This window comes from Arctopsyche grandis, chromosome 2, assembly GCF_051622035.1.
Source record: "Arctopsyche grandis isolate Sample6627 chromosome 2, ASM5162203v2, whole genome shotgun sequence".
In the NCBI taxonomy this organism is placed as follows: domain Eukaryota; kingdom Metazoa; phylum Arthropoda; class Insecta; order Trichoptera; family Hydropsychidae; genus Arctopsyche; species Arctopsyche grandis.
In genome coordinates, this window is record NC_135356.1 from 22,397,392 (window position 1) to 22,415,671 (window position 18,280).

Consider the following 18,280-nt stretch of genomic DNA (forward strand, 5'->3'; position numbering starts at 1 on the left):
CTTTGAAATCTAATAGCCGAATAATCCGAACAGGTCTATTCTGTAATTTGGTACTGGCCTGGGTGAACCCGCAGCTTCCCGAAAGGCTATTATTTGGAAGACGCCATTATGCTTTCTCCCTCTCCTTCCAATCGTATAGAACGTATATTTCATAATTGGAAAAAATCTATTTGTATTTTATTAGGCGGGAATAACGATGTTTTTTAATGATTAAAATTTAGTATGTACACATATGGTTAATCTTTCGCTTTCTTTGTGATTCTCTCAATAAATTCTGAGAATCGATTGAGGGTAAACATCATCTTTTTTTCTAGATCTACATACATATGTAGATATGTATTTCGGACATTAGATATATTAAAAATATCAAAAGAGGTGCTTAAAAAATTAACCATTTGAGGTTAATTAATTAACCTTTTCTGATTATTTTATATACACCTTTATATTTGACAACATTTAATCTGTTGATATCTCGTATATGTATATAGTGGTGATAACTCTGAGACTTTGAGTATAAGAATATAAAAAAATGATGTAAACACACAAATCGAATAAACATATTTCTATTTATAAGATTTTTCAGACGGCTTGTATTTAATTTTTATAACGTTTAATTTAATTTGCGTATATATTTCAAATTTATTTTCATAGAGCAAATTTTTAGATGTTTTATTCAAATTCCGCTCAACGAAAGGTATAAAGATATAAAATGTGTATAAAACTGGTATTTATTTAACGCATTCTCCATTCTGAGCAGAATGTCTAAACTTTTTACTACATATTTTCCATACAGTGAAGGTTCTATTTTTTATCTCGTGTTTCTTTTTATTTCATTTTATCTTAAGCGCAGAAAATAAGAACTAGGAATGGGTTTATATCTTGATAAGGTTGGATTTTTGGTGTAGTTAATTTTGTATGGAACCGTCATTTTTTTTTTTTTTGAAATTCTTTTTATTATTAATAAATTATGTTCATTATACATATTATATATATTTCAATAGCTGCTGATATACTGATCATTTTCTATTTTACAGTTGTATTTTTTTGTTATTAATTATAGTATTATCTATTTTAATGTTTAATGTTTTGATTTTTAAATGCCATTTATTATTTCGAAATTATGTTCACAATACATCTTATATCTATTTTAATAGCTACTGATCTACTGATAATTTTCTATTTTACAATTTTAATTTAATTTTGTTAGTAATCACAGTATTATATTATTCTAATGTTAATGTACAGCTTAATAGGAAAACGAGCTCAAAAACATATTTACAATTCTTAAATGTTTAATGTTAAATGTACAGCATAATAGGAAAACAAGCTCAAAAACCAATTAACGATTCTTATTATGAAACCATCTGAGCAATTGTCAGGTCAGCCAAAAAGACAAGATTCAATCAATCTGAACTTTATAATCATCCAGATCTTTCCAATAGAATCTGGTAGATCAGTTGTTAAATTTTGCACATTGCTCGAAATAATAGTTCCTCGAATGTCGATTGCTCGAAATACGAATTCATCGAATGTGAACCAATCAAAATACAATTTTCATAATTTTGCTATTTTTCCGAGAATATCTTACTTCGTACAATTGATATTCAAAAAACTCGTATTTCAAGTAAGGTGTTATTCAAGCTGTTAGATTTAATATTTATAATTTCAATACTAGTATTTTCAGTTGTTAATCGAACTAATGCACACCTGCATACATACATATGTATGTACGTAAGCATGCATAGAACGAGTAAAAATGTGGAAACCATAACTTTAGTAGGGTTTTGGGAGACCAACGTTACCTAGCAGTCAATGCATATAAGGAATGGGCTACGGCGACAAAGGGTTAATTGTTGACACGTCGATAAACGGGACAAACATATCGGGCGTTGTTTCCGTCACCCCCTGACATATGGGGGTTACGTGTCACGGACCTCGACTCCCACCCCCAAACCCTCCCGCACGTCCCACAAACAGTCTGTCCCAAAAGTATCAATTTCGACTATAATTTAATATCTGGAAGACCAGTTATTGTTCGGTAAAGAAGTGATGAAGGTGTATAACCTCGAACAGAAAAGCGAAAATGATTCATCCGTAGATTGTGCCACAGCCAGCATGATCAAAATTAAGAAATCTCCGCATCGTTACACTTTATCGGTTGTTTATTTATTATTTTTACTTTATCTATATATTATACTAGTGTAGGGCCCGTTGATTTCAACGGGTGGTTTCGAAAATAAATTGAAACTCGAATAAAAATAAAGTTAAAGATATGGAATCGACTGGTTTCGGAAAGACAAAGGCACAAAAAAATGAAAATTATGAAAAAAATGAAAAATATGAAAATAATGAAAAATATGAAAAAAATGAAAAAAAATGAAAAAACTGAAAATAATGAAAAAAAAATGTAAAAAATGGAAATAATGAAAAAGATGAAAAATTTGAAAAAAATGAAAAAACTGAAAATAATAAAAATATGAAAAAAAAAATTTGTTCCCCATACTGGTTGATGGTTGATCATAAGAAATCGGAAATCGAAAAAGATTGTCGACGAAAGCCGAAGATACGCGAATGATTGGTTCCCCATACTTCTATAGGATAATCGAATATTAAGTAATTTTAGAGCGTTTTTTCTGTCGAGGCTGTAGTCTAATGGCTAGCGACCTGTTCTGGGTGAGGGGGCCTTAGTTCTATTCCGTGATTTGGAATTAATTTTATTTTTCAAATATCGCTAAAATATAAATTAATTTCAATAATTTCAATTAAAAATATATATTTAATTGTTTTATATGAAAAGAAAAAAAAATGGTTCAAAACCTCGCTAAATGAAATTATTAAAATTACGTATTTTTATATGGCGAGAAGGAATATTTCAATTAATGTTTAAAAAAAAAAGGCGAAATGAAAAATTGGATTTGGCGTGATATCCGAGACCATTATTAGCTCAATTTAGACCCATATTCAGGCTATTTGGGGTGATCGGTTCGAGTCGCGACAAAGTCGTCTCGTCGAAAAATGAATTAATCGATTTTTATCGATTCGTTCATTATGTTCGGCGAGAGTTAGGACACACACACACACACACACCCACACACACACCCACACACACACACACACACACACAGATTACCGTCTTTATATGTATATATGATGTGTAGTAGCAACAGGGTTGAGAGATTTCCAAAATCACAAATCGGGACATTCACTATTTCGAACGATCAAAAAAAAATTTAAGAATTAATGAAGAAGTAAATATTTTTAATTCAATTATAATGTACATATGTAAATAAGAACATATATACATTAAAAATAGTCAATTAATAATCCACAGAAATCACAATCATTAAAATATAATGCATACAATTACAGGAATTATATTTTGGTTTAAATGTAAAAAATTATGCAATCATAATAGTTTTAACAAAAGTTTTTTCTTAGCTTTTAACTTGTTTCAGAATACGATTGCATTAATTCAGATTCTACGGTTTCTAACAATAATCTGTTTCTATCCTTTCTCCAGGTTGCATTCATTAGATTAAATATTCTTTCGAAAATTGGAATAGAATGTAAAATTGAAAGGATGTGGGCTACAATTTTATACACATTATTGCAAGCGGAATGATCTTTAAAATATATTGTCCATTTCTCATAGATATGTATATTTCTTTCTCATTTGCTTCACTTCACTAATTTGTTTAATAAACAGACATCTTCGTATAACGGTCAACATTGCAAATAATATTTGCAATTGAAGAAAATTTATGCTAATTTTGCAATTGAAGAAAATTCGATTTTCATATGTGGTTTTAGGACAAGATTTTAATGGACTGAAATTTTTGTACTTTTTAAATCAAACAATTTCGATTTACATACATTTTTGTACATATATGTACAAATTTTGTTGTTGGGATTTAAAGAGGCAGTGCGGGACTCGAGATTTGTCTGTTGAACTCGGGATAGTCCCGCTCAAATAGGGACGTCTAGCAACCCTGAGTAGCAATGAAAGAAGTTTTGTGATCATGTAAAAAAATTCACTTACAAGCTTTTTATTGGCTTCACTCTGTTAGTTCAGTGACATTCCTGCCCGTCATAAAATTGTGATCTGATTTTAAACGACTTCCACTCTTCAGCTTGCTTTGTAATTTTATTTAACATTGAAGTAAACTAATATTAGTCTCTAACATGAAGCTAGAGGAGTTTAATCATTAACGAACTCGCGATGAATACTCGCCTTTTTACTATCACTTTTCGAATCAATTAAACATTGGTAAAAGCTATTTTTTTCGTTCTCATTTGTTTTGTAACTAATGTTATTTGTATGCAGTAGCTTTCACTTTTTATTATTTCTGAATTTGAAAAGGGAACGATTTATTGTTGATCGTTGAAATCGATTGAAATTTTATTTATTAGACAATCGATGACTTGATTTTTTTGTTTGTATGCTGTGTTCATAAAAAGGTGTAGCATTTTTAGACAGTTTTACACATGCAAAAAAGCGCTGGCATGCTTAGTCTGTACTGTTCCTGAAACTGCCCCCCTGAAGTGTTTTCAGTGATATTTTATCCTTGTATTGTCATAGATTTAACAGTGATCTATAAGAATGATTTCCATATTTGAAGATTGAAGTAATAAGACCGTACGAATTAACAATAACTTGAAGACACGCTATTATAGCTACAGTCTACTTACATAGACGTGTCGTGCCACACTTTTGAGTGTTTTCTTACCATAAAGGTCGCATTAGACTTACCTACTATACCTACTATAAAAATAGACAAACATTTCCCTTTAAATTTTATTGTTATTTGTGTATAATTTATTTTTCATTTCAACTTCTTCACTTTTACATCATCAGTTATAATCATAAAATTTTCAACAATTCAAGGAAATGATCTTACAAAACTTATTTACATAGTTTGATCGCGTTTTCGATTCGAAAAAGAGTAGTAGTTTTGCAACATTCTGTATCCTACATTCGAATAAGGCACGTTCCTAAATACGCGCTTGCCCACTGCAAATACACACGGCCTGAAATAATTAAATCTAACATTCTCACTAGATTTTCAGCACACATTTCCAAGTAGGAAAACTATGGCGAGACAATTGCTAAATTCAGTTCCGTGTATCCAACTTATTAAAGTTTATATCCGATATAATGAGCGAACTTTGAACTTAACGAGTACATATTATTTATTTATATATTTATTTATTTATTTAAAGTTTGGACCGTTGTAGCATTACAGGAATTCCTAATGCGCCACAATGGTCAAAAATATAACAGAAAAGACAAGAAACAAAATAATAAATTAGACATAACAAAAACAAAACATATATATACATTATATGTATACATTATATGTAAAACATACATTCATACAACGTAAACATTTTCCAATTAAAAATGTGGTTTCTTTTATAAACTGCATATAATTAATTCGATTACTTTAATCTGCACATGCAAATTACGTATACTCCTACATTCCTGATTTCTTACATAGTTTTAGTTAACTTAAAATTTCTGCTTGCTTATATCAAATCTTGTTATCATTTTTTGACTCACAATTTCTGAGTTTTTTTTATCACATTGCGATGTTTTATCAAAATAAAAATTATTTTATAAACTCTTAAAATCGTCAGAGAGACAGAGAGAGTTAGATATATGCTTCATGTTTACTTGGATACCAAATCACAGAATTATGTACATACTTGTATTATAAAACTGCATAAATATGTTATGTTGTTTCAATAGTCGATAGAATAAAAATTTATTTTTATAAAAACCATGAATTTGTACGATAAAAATTTATACATTACTTTTCCAGCATACTTTTTAATGTATATAAATCACAATTATTGTATGAATGAATCCCAAAGCAACAAGATTTCCTTGGAGAAAACCGCTCTTCATTACGTAGGCTTCATGTGGGTATTGATCACGCACAGGCATATTGATTGGGTTGTGAGAAAAATGCGTCCGTCGTTTGAAAACAGGTCGCAAAATAGAATGAAATAAAAAATCAAGGAGAATACGATTGACGAGGAGAAAGAAAAAATGTGAACCGCTCGTGATCCGAGTCTCGGGAAAAACTTGTTAAGGATTGTCGAACGATAATAATGCATGTTTGGTTAGGATAGAGGCCAGTGTATGGTCCTGACGTGACGAAGGTGTCAGGAGACGTTGACAAAACTCTTCAACACCATAAAATTGAGGGCTTTTTTTCTTAAAAAGAGGTATGTCTGTATGTGTTTGTGTTTGTGAGAAGGAGAATTTTAATCTTGGATCTTTAAAGGTTGAGTAAATCAGATACGTTTGATTTAGTACTACATATATTAGTTATATAGTATTGTAGACATTTTTATATCATCGTATTATAATTCTTGACTTGACGTGACTTGAAGACAAAGTTGTATGTAAATTAAATATCATAAATGAGTCAGTAATTCATTATATAGGTAGTATCATCACCAAAGATCGGTGCACAGTGTGGAATTTAGCCTCAAAGGCTGGTCAAAAATCAAAAATTTAAGCTTTCACAAATTGAGTTTATGTTGGGGTCCCTAAGCAGGTAGATAAATATGACGTTACACTGCGCAGTCGTTACCTGAGCTAAGCTCACTAGCCAAATGTAGTCGGAGTCGAATCCTGTCATTTGTTGCTAAACAATCTTTCCTTGTGATTATTTTTATGTGAAAAGTATTTTTGGTGAAAAAACTTAGTATAGACGTTGAAGAACAACATATATGTATATATGTATGTACACTATATGTGATATGAAACTTTAAGATCAATATTTTTATTATTCTAGTAAAACAAAGTTTGCCCGAATTTTTCCATGAAAAAATTAATCTATAATAATAATTAAGCGTATTTTGGAACTCCGATTTTTAACTTTTTTCATTCTTTATTTATATAACAGTTTCTGAGAATTTTGTCATATATGTATATGACCTGAATGCATCTGTCATGTCATTTTGTCATGAAATCATGATATAATCAGAGGAGGCACCAAAAGGCTTTTTATTCAAAAATTTAAAGACTTGGAAGAAAAAAACTTGTAACTGAATTTCGAAACTTATAAATAATTTCAAGATTGGTTACAATCGTTAATAGCTAGCATATAATAGTACAGAAAGCTATTTTCTGATAAAAAACATGAAAAATATTTTTGGCCAGGTTTTCAGGCCAAATACCACTCATGGTCAGGTCAAATACTACAAAAAAGCATGATTTTTCTAAGAAATTGACAATAATGGCACTTTGTTCGGGATCAACTGCTTAAAACTGATCATCACATAGCCATTTAATAATTTTAATAAAAAATAGTTTAAATATTAAATAATAATAATTCGTAAATAATAAAAGAAAACAATTAAATGATAATAATTATTTAAAAAAATATACATACAATAATCGTTTGCTTATTTACATAAATCTGGGAACATAGGTTCTTGAATTGTTTATATATTTATTTTAATAGTATGTATGTTTGTACATACATATGTATGCATCCTGTTAAATGATTGTCTGTTTTATCAATTTGATATTTTTATTCAAATAAACGAATGTATTTACACACATATTATAATATTTATTTAATATTTTTTATGTAAATTATATGTACAGTACAACACATGATCTAATAGAATATGAATATTTAATTTTTCAGGTTGAAATTGAAGGTTTGACAGGCGATGTGCGATTCAATGATGAAGGCAGACGGCAAAACTATACACTTCAAGTCGTAGAGATGACAGTCAACAGCGCCATGGTTAAGGTAATTAATAATTAAATTATCATTTTTAAATATTAAACATACTGTTACTAGTATGTACATATGTAGGTCTACTATGTATAATATATACAAGACAAAAAAAAGGTCAGAGGCCTAGCGGAAGCTTTCAAGCTTTTCAATACATCCAATATGGGTCGCCACTGTGGCTCAATACACCATAGCTTTTCTTTTCATATCCAACCTGAAGATTCTAATACCGGTACTAACGATACCAATAGCAGCATTTTTGGAGCAAAAATCAACCTTGGTTCTAACGAAATCACGAAATAGTCTTTCGTTTTTAGGTCTAATTTCATCGTGTTAATCTTTTATTCATATTTCCTGCTAGAATGGCAATAAGAATAAGATCGTATATAGGGGCGGCTCGTCCTAAGGAGCGGTAAACCCCCAGTAAGCTGGTGCGGTAAACCCCCAGTTAAAATAAACAAATTTATATCAATATAATATAATGAATCTTTAATCAGAGGGGCCGATAAATCTGCCCTATTTTTTCTATCGGTGAAAATTATTAAATCTAAAGCTATATTGAACATCTCCAGATAACCAGATATTAGTTTACAGTATTTTAATGTAATGCTGAAAAAGCATTTCACAGCAATTTTTTGCGATGCACCATAAAGCAAAGGACCGGCATGCCAGCGGCTTGCAATATAAAGAAACAAAGTTTATTGCTAAAATTTTTGACCTTCTTTGTACTTCAGTATTAAATCAAAAGTCGTTCAACATTCTAACTCAATAATTATTATTTTATTACAAATTTTTTTATTCATTCTTTTTCATTTTCATTTCCTTGATTACAACCTATATTTAAATATTTTTTATTACACTATACATCATGGAGTTGACCGCAAAATTAAAACCGAGAACTGAATATTAACTAAATAATAAAATAAAGACTACCCCTTCTAAAAAATGCCTTCTTCGCATGTACCTCGCATAACAGCTTGGGACTTAAAGGGTTAATCCAGTCTAGATTTACTTCCATCTCTAAATGATTTAGCACTTTGAATTCCTTTTTTATCTGTAGTTATCGTGGTCAGTATACAGAAAAGACAGTCTCAGTAATTAGTTACCAATAAGATATTGGCAATAACCAAATTGAGAGACGTTTCACTGCATATGTATGTACATATTTTATCTATAAAAAAAAAAAAACATTTTTTTAGACAAATCAGATTTATGTGTGGTGTGTTATGTGTCCATATGTATTATCGGATATATACATTTGTATATTTTATTCAGGTGGCCGAGTGGACAGACGAGAGCGGACTGAACCCGGTGGCTGCCAAGTACATGCGGCTGAAACCCGGAGCGGACATAGAAAGGAACAGGACATACATAGTGACTACTATAGTCGAAGAACCCTATATCATGATGAGGTCTGCAGACCACGGGGAGACCCTCGAGGGGAACGACCGCTTTGAGGGATACTGCAAGGACCTCGCCGACCTCATCGCCAAGAAGCTCGGCATCAATTGTAAGGATATAAACCTCCGTGTCCATTTGTATCCACACACACCCATTATATGTACCTATATATAATATATACGTGTGTGTGTGTCCTTTTGTGTCCCCCCTCGGTCAATACATATTCAGGACAGACTGTCCCTGAAAACATTTTCAGACGCGCCTTCAATACACATAAAAACAAACCGACACTATTTCACCCGTTCGCCTTTCGCACAATCTCGATTTACGCGAATCGTTCCCGTTTTACTGTTGTATGCGTGTAATGTAATTAAATCGAATAAGGCGAATTATTCCGTTTGTTGGTTTTAGATACGTGGAACGTTTGCACATACTCTGTTTGTTGCCCGTTGGCAAGATTTGGATCTCGACAAATATCCTAACTCAGCTTTTCCCAACCAAAGGTTTGCAGCGGGTCATTAAGGGATGCGTAATTACAAGGCTATTTTTACTTATTCTATGTATGTAGTAAAAATAGATGAAGTTTTGTGATCATGCGAAAATTATAACTCGAGATTTTGACTGATTCGAATTCGATCACTGATCACGTTTTCATGATCTAGAAAAAATGTGTGTGTGTGTGTGTCTGTGTATTTTGGGGATTTTTTGAACACTGTTAATCCTATCAAATTGAAACTTAGTATCGGTTACTAAAATTCTTATCGACACGCGTAATTTTTTTTCAAATTTTTAAGTTGACGGGACCATTACCATTACCTCCCCTTATAGGTGTCCCCAATTTTTTGAATGCAATTATCTCCAAAACTGAATCAGACTGAAATTTTTACTTTATTTTACATGTAATATAAATTATAAATTTTATATCGTATAATATTTTTATCTGAACCGAAAGTAGTACTTTTACTCTAAAGAATCGAGGTTTTTTTGTTTTTCTCAGAAACTCTTTGGTTTATTGAATTGAAATTTCATATCTAGAAGTTTAAGCTTAATACCAAGTTATATAAAATTTGGTAAGCATCCGTCAACCGGAAGTGACAGTTTACTATTGTTCGATTTTTCTTACACTATTTTTTTCGACCTTTTAAACATGTGTTCTTCACGAAAAAATTCAAGTATGATTCTTGTATCAATGTGTTGAAAATCTTCTTGTGTATAATACTGATAGGAGTTTAAGTAATAAAAAAAGTTCGAACAAAATCCGACAGCCAGAAGTAGGACTTTTGTCATGTGCAAGTTTCCATACATTTGCGCTCAATTTGTATCGAAAATGCTATCATAGCTATTAGTATTTCATAATGCTGCCGGTATGTGTGAATGTGTCTGTAAGGTTCAATATCGAATTTATTTTTGTGACCATCTTATATTCCTCAAATACATATAAATCATGGGTTGGTCACATCCGAATATGGAAGCGAATGAGGAATCATTTAGGGATGCGTAAAAAAACAAAAAAATACTTACGATTATTGATTATTTTGTACGAATGAAAAAGGGAGGGGATGAGGGCGGGTTTTAAGAAACAGGGGGCGCTAAATTTGTCAAAATTGAATGCGAATTAAAAAAATTTGAATGTAAATGGTATGGTAAACAATTAGTGTGCATTTTCGTTGCATTTAATTGCACGCTGCCTCGTGACCTCTATAATAGAAAACGATTTTCTATTTATATTTGTTGATTATAATCTATATTATTATTAATACAAAATAGTAGATTTAAAAAACTACCCGAGCGCAAAAAAAAGTTACATACAAATATTCTCGCCATTTCATAAACAACGATATATCGGTGTTTCGCATTTAAATGGATAAGCCCTTAAATAGATGAAACATTATGTCAATTGAAGAATTATTTAAAAATAAAATTAACAATATTTTGACTTTTGCTTCAAATATATAATACATACATATATGTAGATGAAAATATGACGATGACTATTTTTTTCATACATATTTTGAATTAATGTGCGTGGCTAAATTTCAAAAAGCGACTTAGATGTGTCTATTAAGCTTATATAGCAAATATTTAAATATGTACTCTCACAGTTGGGGAAAGAAGATATTTGGAGGCTTATTGAATTACAAGTTCTGGTATTTTTGGAAATAGGTTGCCATGGGGTACGCAAGTCGAAAAAGGATCGGCGATTCGAAGAAACTGAGTCGTTTGTATTGGGGTATCATCTTGCCGTAAATTTTAACAAAAATTCAGTATTACATTTAAATTAAATAGATGTCGGTCAGCTCTCATTTCTACAAGACGTCACCGTATCACCGTACAAGTCATCAAACAATCGTTTAATCGCTGCTACTACTCTTTTAACTTAATTTATAAATATCACTTATGTCGACTTAAAACCACAGATGACTAAATGCATTGCACTACTACGATATTTACATGTTTTGATTGATGTAGTTTTTTTTATAAGATTGACACTATAATGTGGTAAAATAACGTTTTTAGAGTTTCTTAGAATTTTGAGTATATTTGTTATTGAGAATAGATACAAGCTAATTTGATTCACTCGACTTTGGCCCATTTTTCGTTTCGGTCACGTCAATATGAAGGTTATCAAATAACGCTTCCTAGGGCATACTCCTAAGAATGTTGATATCGAAAAGAGAAAAGACCATCTGTGGGGGGGAAAAGGGTCTTAGAAGAGAGACAGAGAGGTAAAAATAAAATAAAATAAAAAAATAATAAGCGAGACGGGAAAAATCGGCGTCTCGGAAGTCAGTGCGAAGCTACGGGCGCGAAAATCTAATGAAATCTTCATTTTTACGAGCTCTTCGAAATGAGATCCAAACGTTACCGGTTCGAAGTTGGCTAATATTAGCTACTGCCGCGATGGAAATGAACTTACAATTTGAAACTGAGATGCGGAAAACTCGGCGAAACGTTCTGCGGACAATGTGTGGGCGCCATTTTGTTTTCGCCCTAAATATTTATAATAAAGAAAATGGCGAAACGTTAAATGAAAATTCATGATGCACTCTGATTTTCAATACGTAAAACACATTTTATACATATTACAAAACGGATCTAACTATTTTGATACAGTTCAATGCAAATTGGTAGATCTATTCTGTAAGATTACGGAAAATAGTGAAAAGGGATGTTGAACTTTCTTAGATTTTGTTACTTTTCTTACGATTTTTTTATTGAAAAGATCTATCATCTACGTATTTATATATACATTACACATATACATATGCATAATGTATAAAGTAAGCTAATTTTGTTAACTGGTTTCATTCAGAATATCTTTCATTTGTAATGGTATACAATATATTTATACGTATTAGTTTCCGTCATTTTAATGAACGTTACAATATATCAAGAGCCGTTTTCGTTTGCGCATTCAGTTAAGTCAGAGTTAAATTTAAATGAATATTTGCTTCTGGGACGTGTCTTTTGTGAACTTCTGTATAAAAACTTTACATACGACTGCATCGAACCCATTAAAACTTTCGATATTAACAGCTGAAAACTTCGATTGCGAGGCTTGCGGATATTTATGTGCTTAAATAAAATACAAACAAATATTTTGCAAATATTATAACAATGATTATTTTAATTACTTCTAGGCGGGAAGAATATCAATATTTAATGTATAAAATATTAGTATACTATATAAGTATGTATTTATTTGAATTGAAAATATAATATATCGTTATGTAGCTGATGAATTTCAATTTCCCGCTGCTTGCTACCAGTTCGTAGGTCGTAAAAATGATAGAAACGCGAAGCCAAATTTACCCTTACGTGATAGGTTTCGAATTAAGTGAAGTCCAGAAAGACATTCTGACTGATTCATCGGTATTGGTATACCAGGTGAAGGATCATGGATTCAAATTTCATTTAAAATAGAAGAAAATATTCCATATCTTCTTTGGTAACGATTGTCTATTGTGTAAAATTCATATCGACCGTATCTTCTCAGAGTTTTCCACTTTAACCCGACAATAACTGTTGAGATGTTTACATAAAAATAAATGATATCACTAACCTAACCTAACCTCACCAACAAAATCATAATTCATTCTCATTTTCCATTTATTTGACGCCAGCAGGTAAAATTTGAGACCCATTGGAGATAAAACAATTTCGGGTATAGATGTTTAATATGAAGTATTTTAGCTAAATGTGACTCACTGAATTCAAATATGACGAGGATTTTTTTTTGGCTTGCTCTCGCTTGTATTCGATATGAACATTGAAAAAAATTTTAAAAACAATATTTACAGATTTTTGGCTTTTGCAGTCTTTAATTCAAAATATAGTATTGCTGTGCCAAATTTGAGTACTGAAATCAATAGTCGGATGGTTTTCCTATTGATTTTAATTATTTTTTGCTTTGAAATACTTATAATGAATTGTTTAACGAATTTTAAAAGTCAAATATATATTTTTTTCTACAATATTGTTGTTATCCACACTAATAAGGATTGGTTTATTATCTCAATATTTTTATCACGCTCGATGAGCGGATCCGCTTAGAACATTTCATATTATAATTTTAAATAAGTTGCTCAGATAAAATATAAAAGATATTCAAATTGAAAACTAACCCTTATAAACTTGATCACGTCGAAAATTAGCAAAATTAGCTCATGATATTAAGGGAAAAAAAATTACCTTTAAAAGTTGTTAGATAATTAGTTATTATTATTTTATAGAAATAAAAAATTACAATCAATAGAAAAAACATCTGACTATTTATTCTAATACCCACTTTTGGTACAATAAGACTACATTTTTAATTAAAAACTGAAATAGCCAAAAATCTGTAAAAATTGCACATTTTTTTAACGCACGGTATCTCTTTAACCAAAGCAAGGCAGCAAAAATCGTATTCGAATTCGATGAGTCAAACTTTGGTTGATTAGTATCCGCTCCGGTAAGTAAAAAATGTATTTTTTGTTGCCAAGTGTACTTTAAGTATAAAATCAATTCAGAAAAGGTAGTCGATATAACATTCAGTAAATATAGTCGATTGAAAAAGTTTCATATCAGCGAGAATGTAGTGATTTTTGTGGTGAACCAGAAAGAATTGCATGCAATTTCACTCATGCGAAAGATAACAAATTTCTCACTTGTGAAGGCGGTCTTTTTCATTGTCGGGAAACTATTCTGAAAGTCCATCCGGAGTCTGGGTAATGCGTCGCAAGGCGGATGCACTACGAAGGGGATGAAGAGCAGCGGGAAATTAGTGCAATTTACACGTAACCGTTTCTCTCTCGAAGTTAAAAACTCCATGTTCTTGGCTGACTATGATCATTTTTTTGATACTTTTTTGTTTCGTACAGATGAGCTGCGCATTGTGAAAGACGGAAATTACGGCGCTGAGAATCCGGATGTCAAGGGAGGCTGGGACGGCTTGGTGGGAGAGCTGGTGCGAAAGGTGAGTAAGAAAACCACCCACTTCCCACCCACCCAACCCACTCTCGGACCGACCCTCGCCGACCTCTTACATCATTTCATCTTCCGATTGAGTGACGTCTCGGATGGCACCCACTTTGCTCCTCTAGGGGGGCGAGCGGGGAGGGGGGTAGAGGGTATAACAAAAGAGCGACCCTTCGCGCCTAATGCGATTATTATATATTCCTAATGTGAAACGACTGAGATTTTCACTGGTACCTAACTACGCGTAAAAATCCTCTCTCTGTTATTATTATTAAAATTTTCCTCATTCACTCGTACGAATGAAAGAATCTATCGAAAAATGTGTTTCTATACATTCATTTTATATCTAAATTATTTCGTCTGGCCTGATTCTGAATTATTTCGGCGTTTATATTATATTATTAGTATACATATAAGCCGTTATATTTGAAAGTGGCATAAGCCCACTTTTCTTCATTTCAAGAAGTATTTCGCAGAACATTAAATATAATATTTTGCGTTTAAAAATATTTACAAACAATGATGGCCTGTAATAAACCTTTTTCGAGATTCTGGACATCTAATATATAATTTCGAAAGAGACTTTATAACTATGTATGTATGTAATTATTGTTGGTTCGTAAATCAGTGACGTCATCGAACAAATGAATATTCAAATAAATTTAAATTAAATAAAACTATTCAAATAAATTTAATAAAATGTTTACTATTAGATTGGCCATTTTTAAGCGGTTTATATTTCAAATACCGAGCGAAGCCGGCTAAAAAACCCTAGTATCGAATAAAAATAAGTGATATCAATTTATAAATTACGTCAAACAGATAAAGTGCTGTTGCAATCGAATATTAGACTTTCGCGACTTTCAAATATAACTGTTTATTGTATTTACATATCGTGATACTAACTTGTAAAAAAAGAAAATCTAAAATCACGTTTTATTTATAATGAATTTAGGACACAGAATGAAAACTGTCTCATTGACTTCTTTGGTTGATTTCTTGTGGAAATGAAAATATCAAAGTTGCTGTTTTAAATGATTAATTTATGTGACCATTTTTATATTTACATTAACAATAGTTTATTTTATTACAATCATTTGTAAAACTTCAAACAATTTTTTTTGTTTTGCTTTAACACTTGCCTTACTGTGCTGAAAAAATCCGCTAGTCACTGTACTGAACGCCAATCGTCCAGTTAAACATGTGTGTTTTAAGTTCAAATAATACAAAATCTGCGAGGATCATTATTGTAATTAGCTATAAAAAACATTTTATCATGTTTTACACGCCTAATATATGTAAAATAAGAGCAAAAAATAAAAAAATACGGCTGAAGCAGAGCCGTCATTCCAAGGCGAATATCATTCTCACACTGGTCGTTGAGCGTGGCACGTACTGAATTCCCCCCTCTTTCTCCCTTCCCACAAAAATAATTATTTCTGTTGATATTTTTGGTTATTTTTATTTCGAATTATAAAGGCTTTTATGAGCAATACATAAAAATGAAGACCCTGCATTCCGTATATTTAAAGATATAAAAGTCCTGGCCACACACTATCCATCACAGTGCCGCAAGGGTTAACGGATAATCCTAGTTTATATGTAAATAGTATTATTAATATGCTAGATATAATATCAGATTTACTGTCAGATAAAAATATAATTTTTAACATTAGTCGAATTTGATAGTTGTATGCCTTTTGTTGTATGTTTAAATAAATTATAGTAAATTTGTAGTGAAAATATGTATAATATGTGATAGTTAGATAATCTTTAGCTGTCGGTTAGTCTCTACCTATTTTTCATGGAATGAATTTATACCGTGAATTTATACAGTTTGCAGAATGAGCCACAATAAAAAAGGCACGAATTGTGCGGCTAGTCGAGAGATCCACTTTGAAGATTCTTATACTTTTTTATGTAATACCGACATTCGACGTATTTTTTGATCACACCACAATGGCTTCGATTCTTTGCGAATTCAACGCGCGCGGTCAAAATTGAACCACTCTCGGTAATCCAGAAAAAAAGCTCGCCGACGATAATGATCCATCAATAGGCGTGCGACGAACTTCAGGGTCGGAATTAGATATTTTTATCTATATACGAAATGGAAAGAATGGAAGTAAAAAATTTTGGGAGAAAAGGATCGGTATATGTATATGTATGTATATACGTATCTCTTGATATATACTTACCGAGGTTCTAATTTTTTTTACCTTTTACAACACGCTTATGCACAAATATTTTGTACACGTATGTATGTATGTATGTACAGACATATGTATATACCTACATATGTTCAGTCGTAAGCGACACATCTCAGCAAAAATCACAAAGCCTCTTATCTATGTACATAGGTAGTTTCGTAATTTTGTACAAATTTAAAAACACTAATACTTTTTGTTATTTTATTTCACGCTCGTCTTAACTTAATATTGCTCCAAAGCGATGAGTGTGGTATAAGAAGAGAATGACGAATGTGGCAAGAGAATAGTATGTATGTATGTATGTATATTCATTATATTTATTTATTTAAAGTTTGGACCACTGTAGAATTACAGGAATTCCTAATGCACCACAATGGTCAAAAATAATAATTATATATACAGGTACGTATACACCCCTATATATCATATATATGTAGGTAGATAATATCGCTATTATGTGTGTCTGTGTGTGTGTGTGTGTGTGTCTGTCTGTGTGTGTGTATGTGTATCTGTGTAAGATAACGCTCGCTGTATTATAATAGTCGTTTCGATTCGACATACATATGTACGTTGCAGCTAAACCACTGCTAACAAAACGCACGAATATAATATCGAAAGAAAAAAACTTCTATATATACTGTTTACTACCAATGTTTCCTCTGGGGTCTAGAGTCTAGGCTAATAGACGACGCTAAAGTCTCCGCGCTAAAGCGCCATCTTATGAAAATTTATTTAATTAATTAATTTTTCTATTGCTGTTTTATATTGTTTATATGTATGTAGGTAAGTAGTTTTTACCTTTTTTCATATTAAACAATAAAACATTGATATTCAATTTAATATATTTAAAAAGTATTCGAAAAAAATTCGACCGCATGCGGATTGACCACAGGACCGAAACATTTCTTTTAATTTTTTTTTATATAATAACTTATTATACCAACATCCATGCGATGATATTTCATCGGGTAGAAACTGATTAGTGCATATGTGTAGTTATTATTATATATAAAAATTGATTCCGATTCTGTTCTGTCCGTAATTCTGATAACTATAATACATATGTACATTTGTATATTCATATGATACTCTGGGTATATACCACATTAAATCAACAAAAAAGCGATTTATAATGAATAATTACTGTCCCATATCAATTTTGACACCAAATAAACGCTTTCAGTTAAGATATTTCATCTGTGAAGCCTCCCTATTTGAATAAAAACTACACTTCATTCTATTTCACTAGGCAGGAGACGAAATGTGAATCTCAATTCCACATTCAGAGATTAAATTGTGAGATTTATGTACATTACATATGTATGCTCATATTAATGACTTTAACTCTTTAACCAAACACCGAACCTTTTCAAGTGCATTACTTATTTTCTTAATTTGTTGACAATTTTTAAAATGTAGCCACAGTATGGCTCGGTGGTTGTGTTTATC

General features: G+C 31.3%; 1 protein-coding gene across 1 annotated transcript in view; it reads left to right on the forward strand.

Moving 5' to 3' along the window:
* LOC143922528 (glutamate receptor 1-like) overlaps positions 1-18,280 on the forward strand; it is a 106,562-nt gene that overhangs the window by 64,265 nt on the left and 24,017 nt on the right. Inside the window, exons 4-6 of the mRNA XM_077445794.1 lie at positions 7,668-7,775; positions 9,036-9,270; positions 14,525-14,619. Coding sequence (XP_077301920.1) covers positions 7,668-7,775; positions 9,036-9,270; positions 14,525-14,619 — 438 coding nt within the window. The remainder of the gene's footprint in view (positions 1-7,667; positions 7,776-9,035; positions 9,271-14,524; positions 14,620-18,280) is intronic.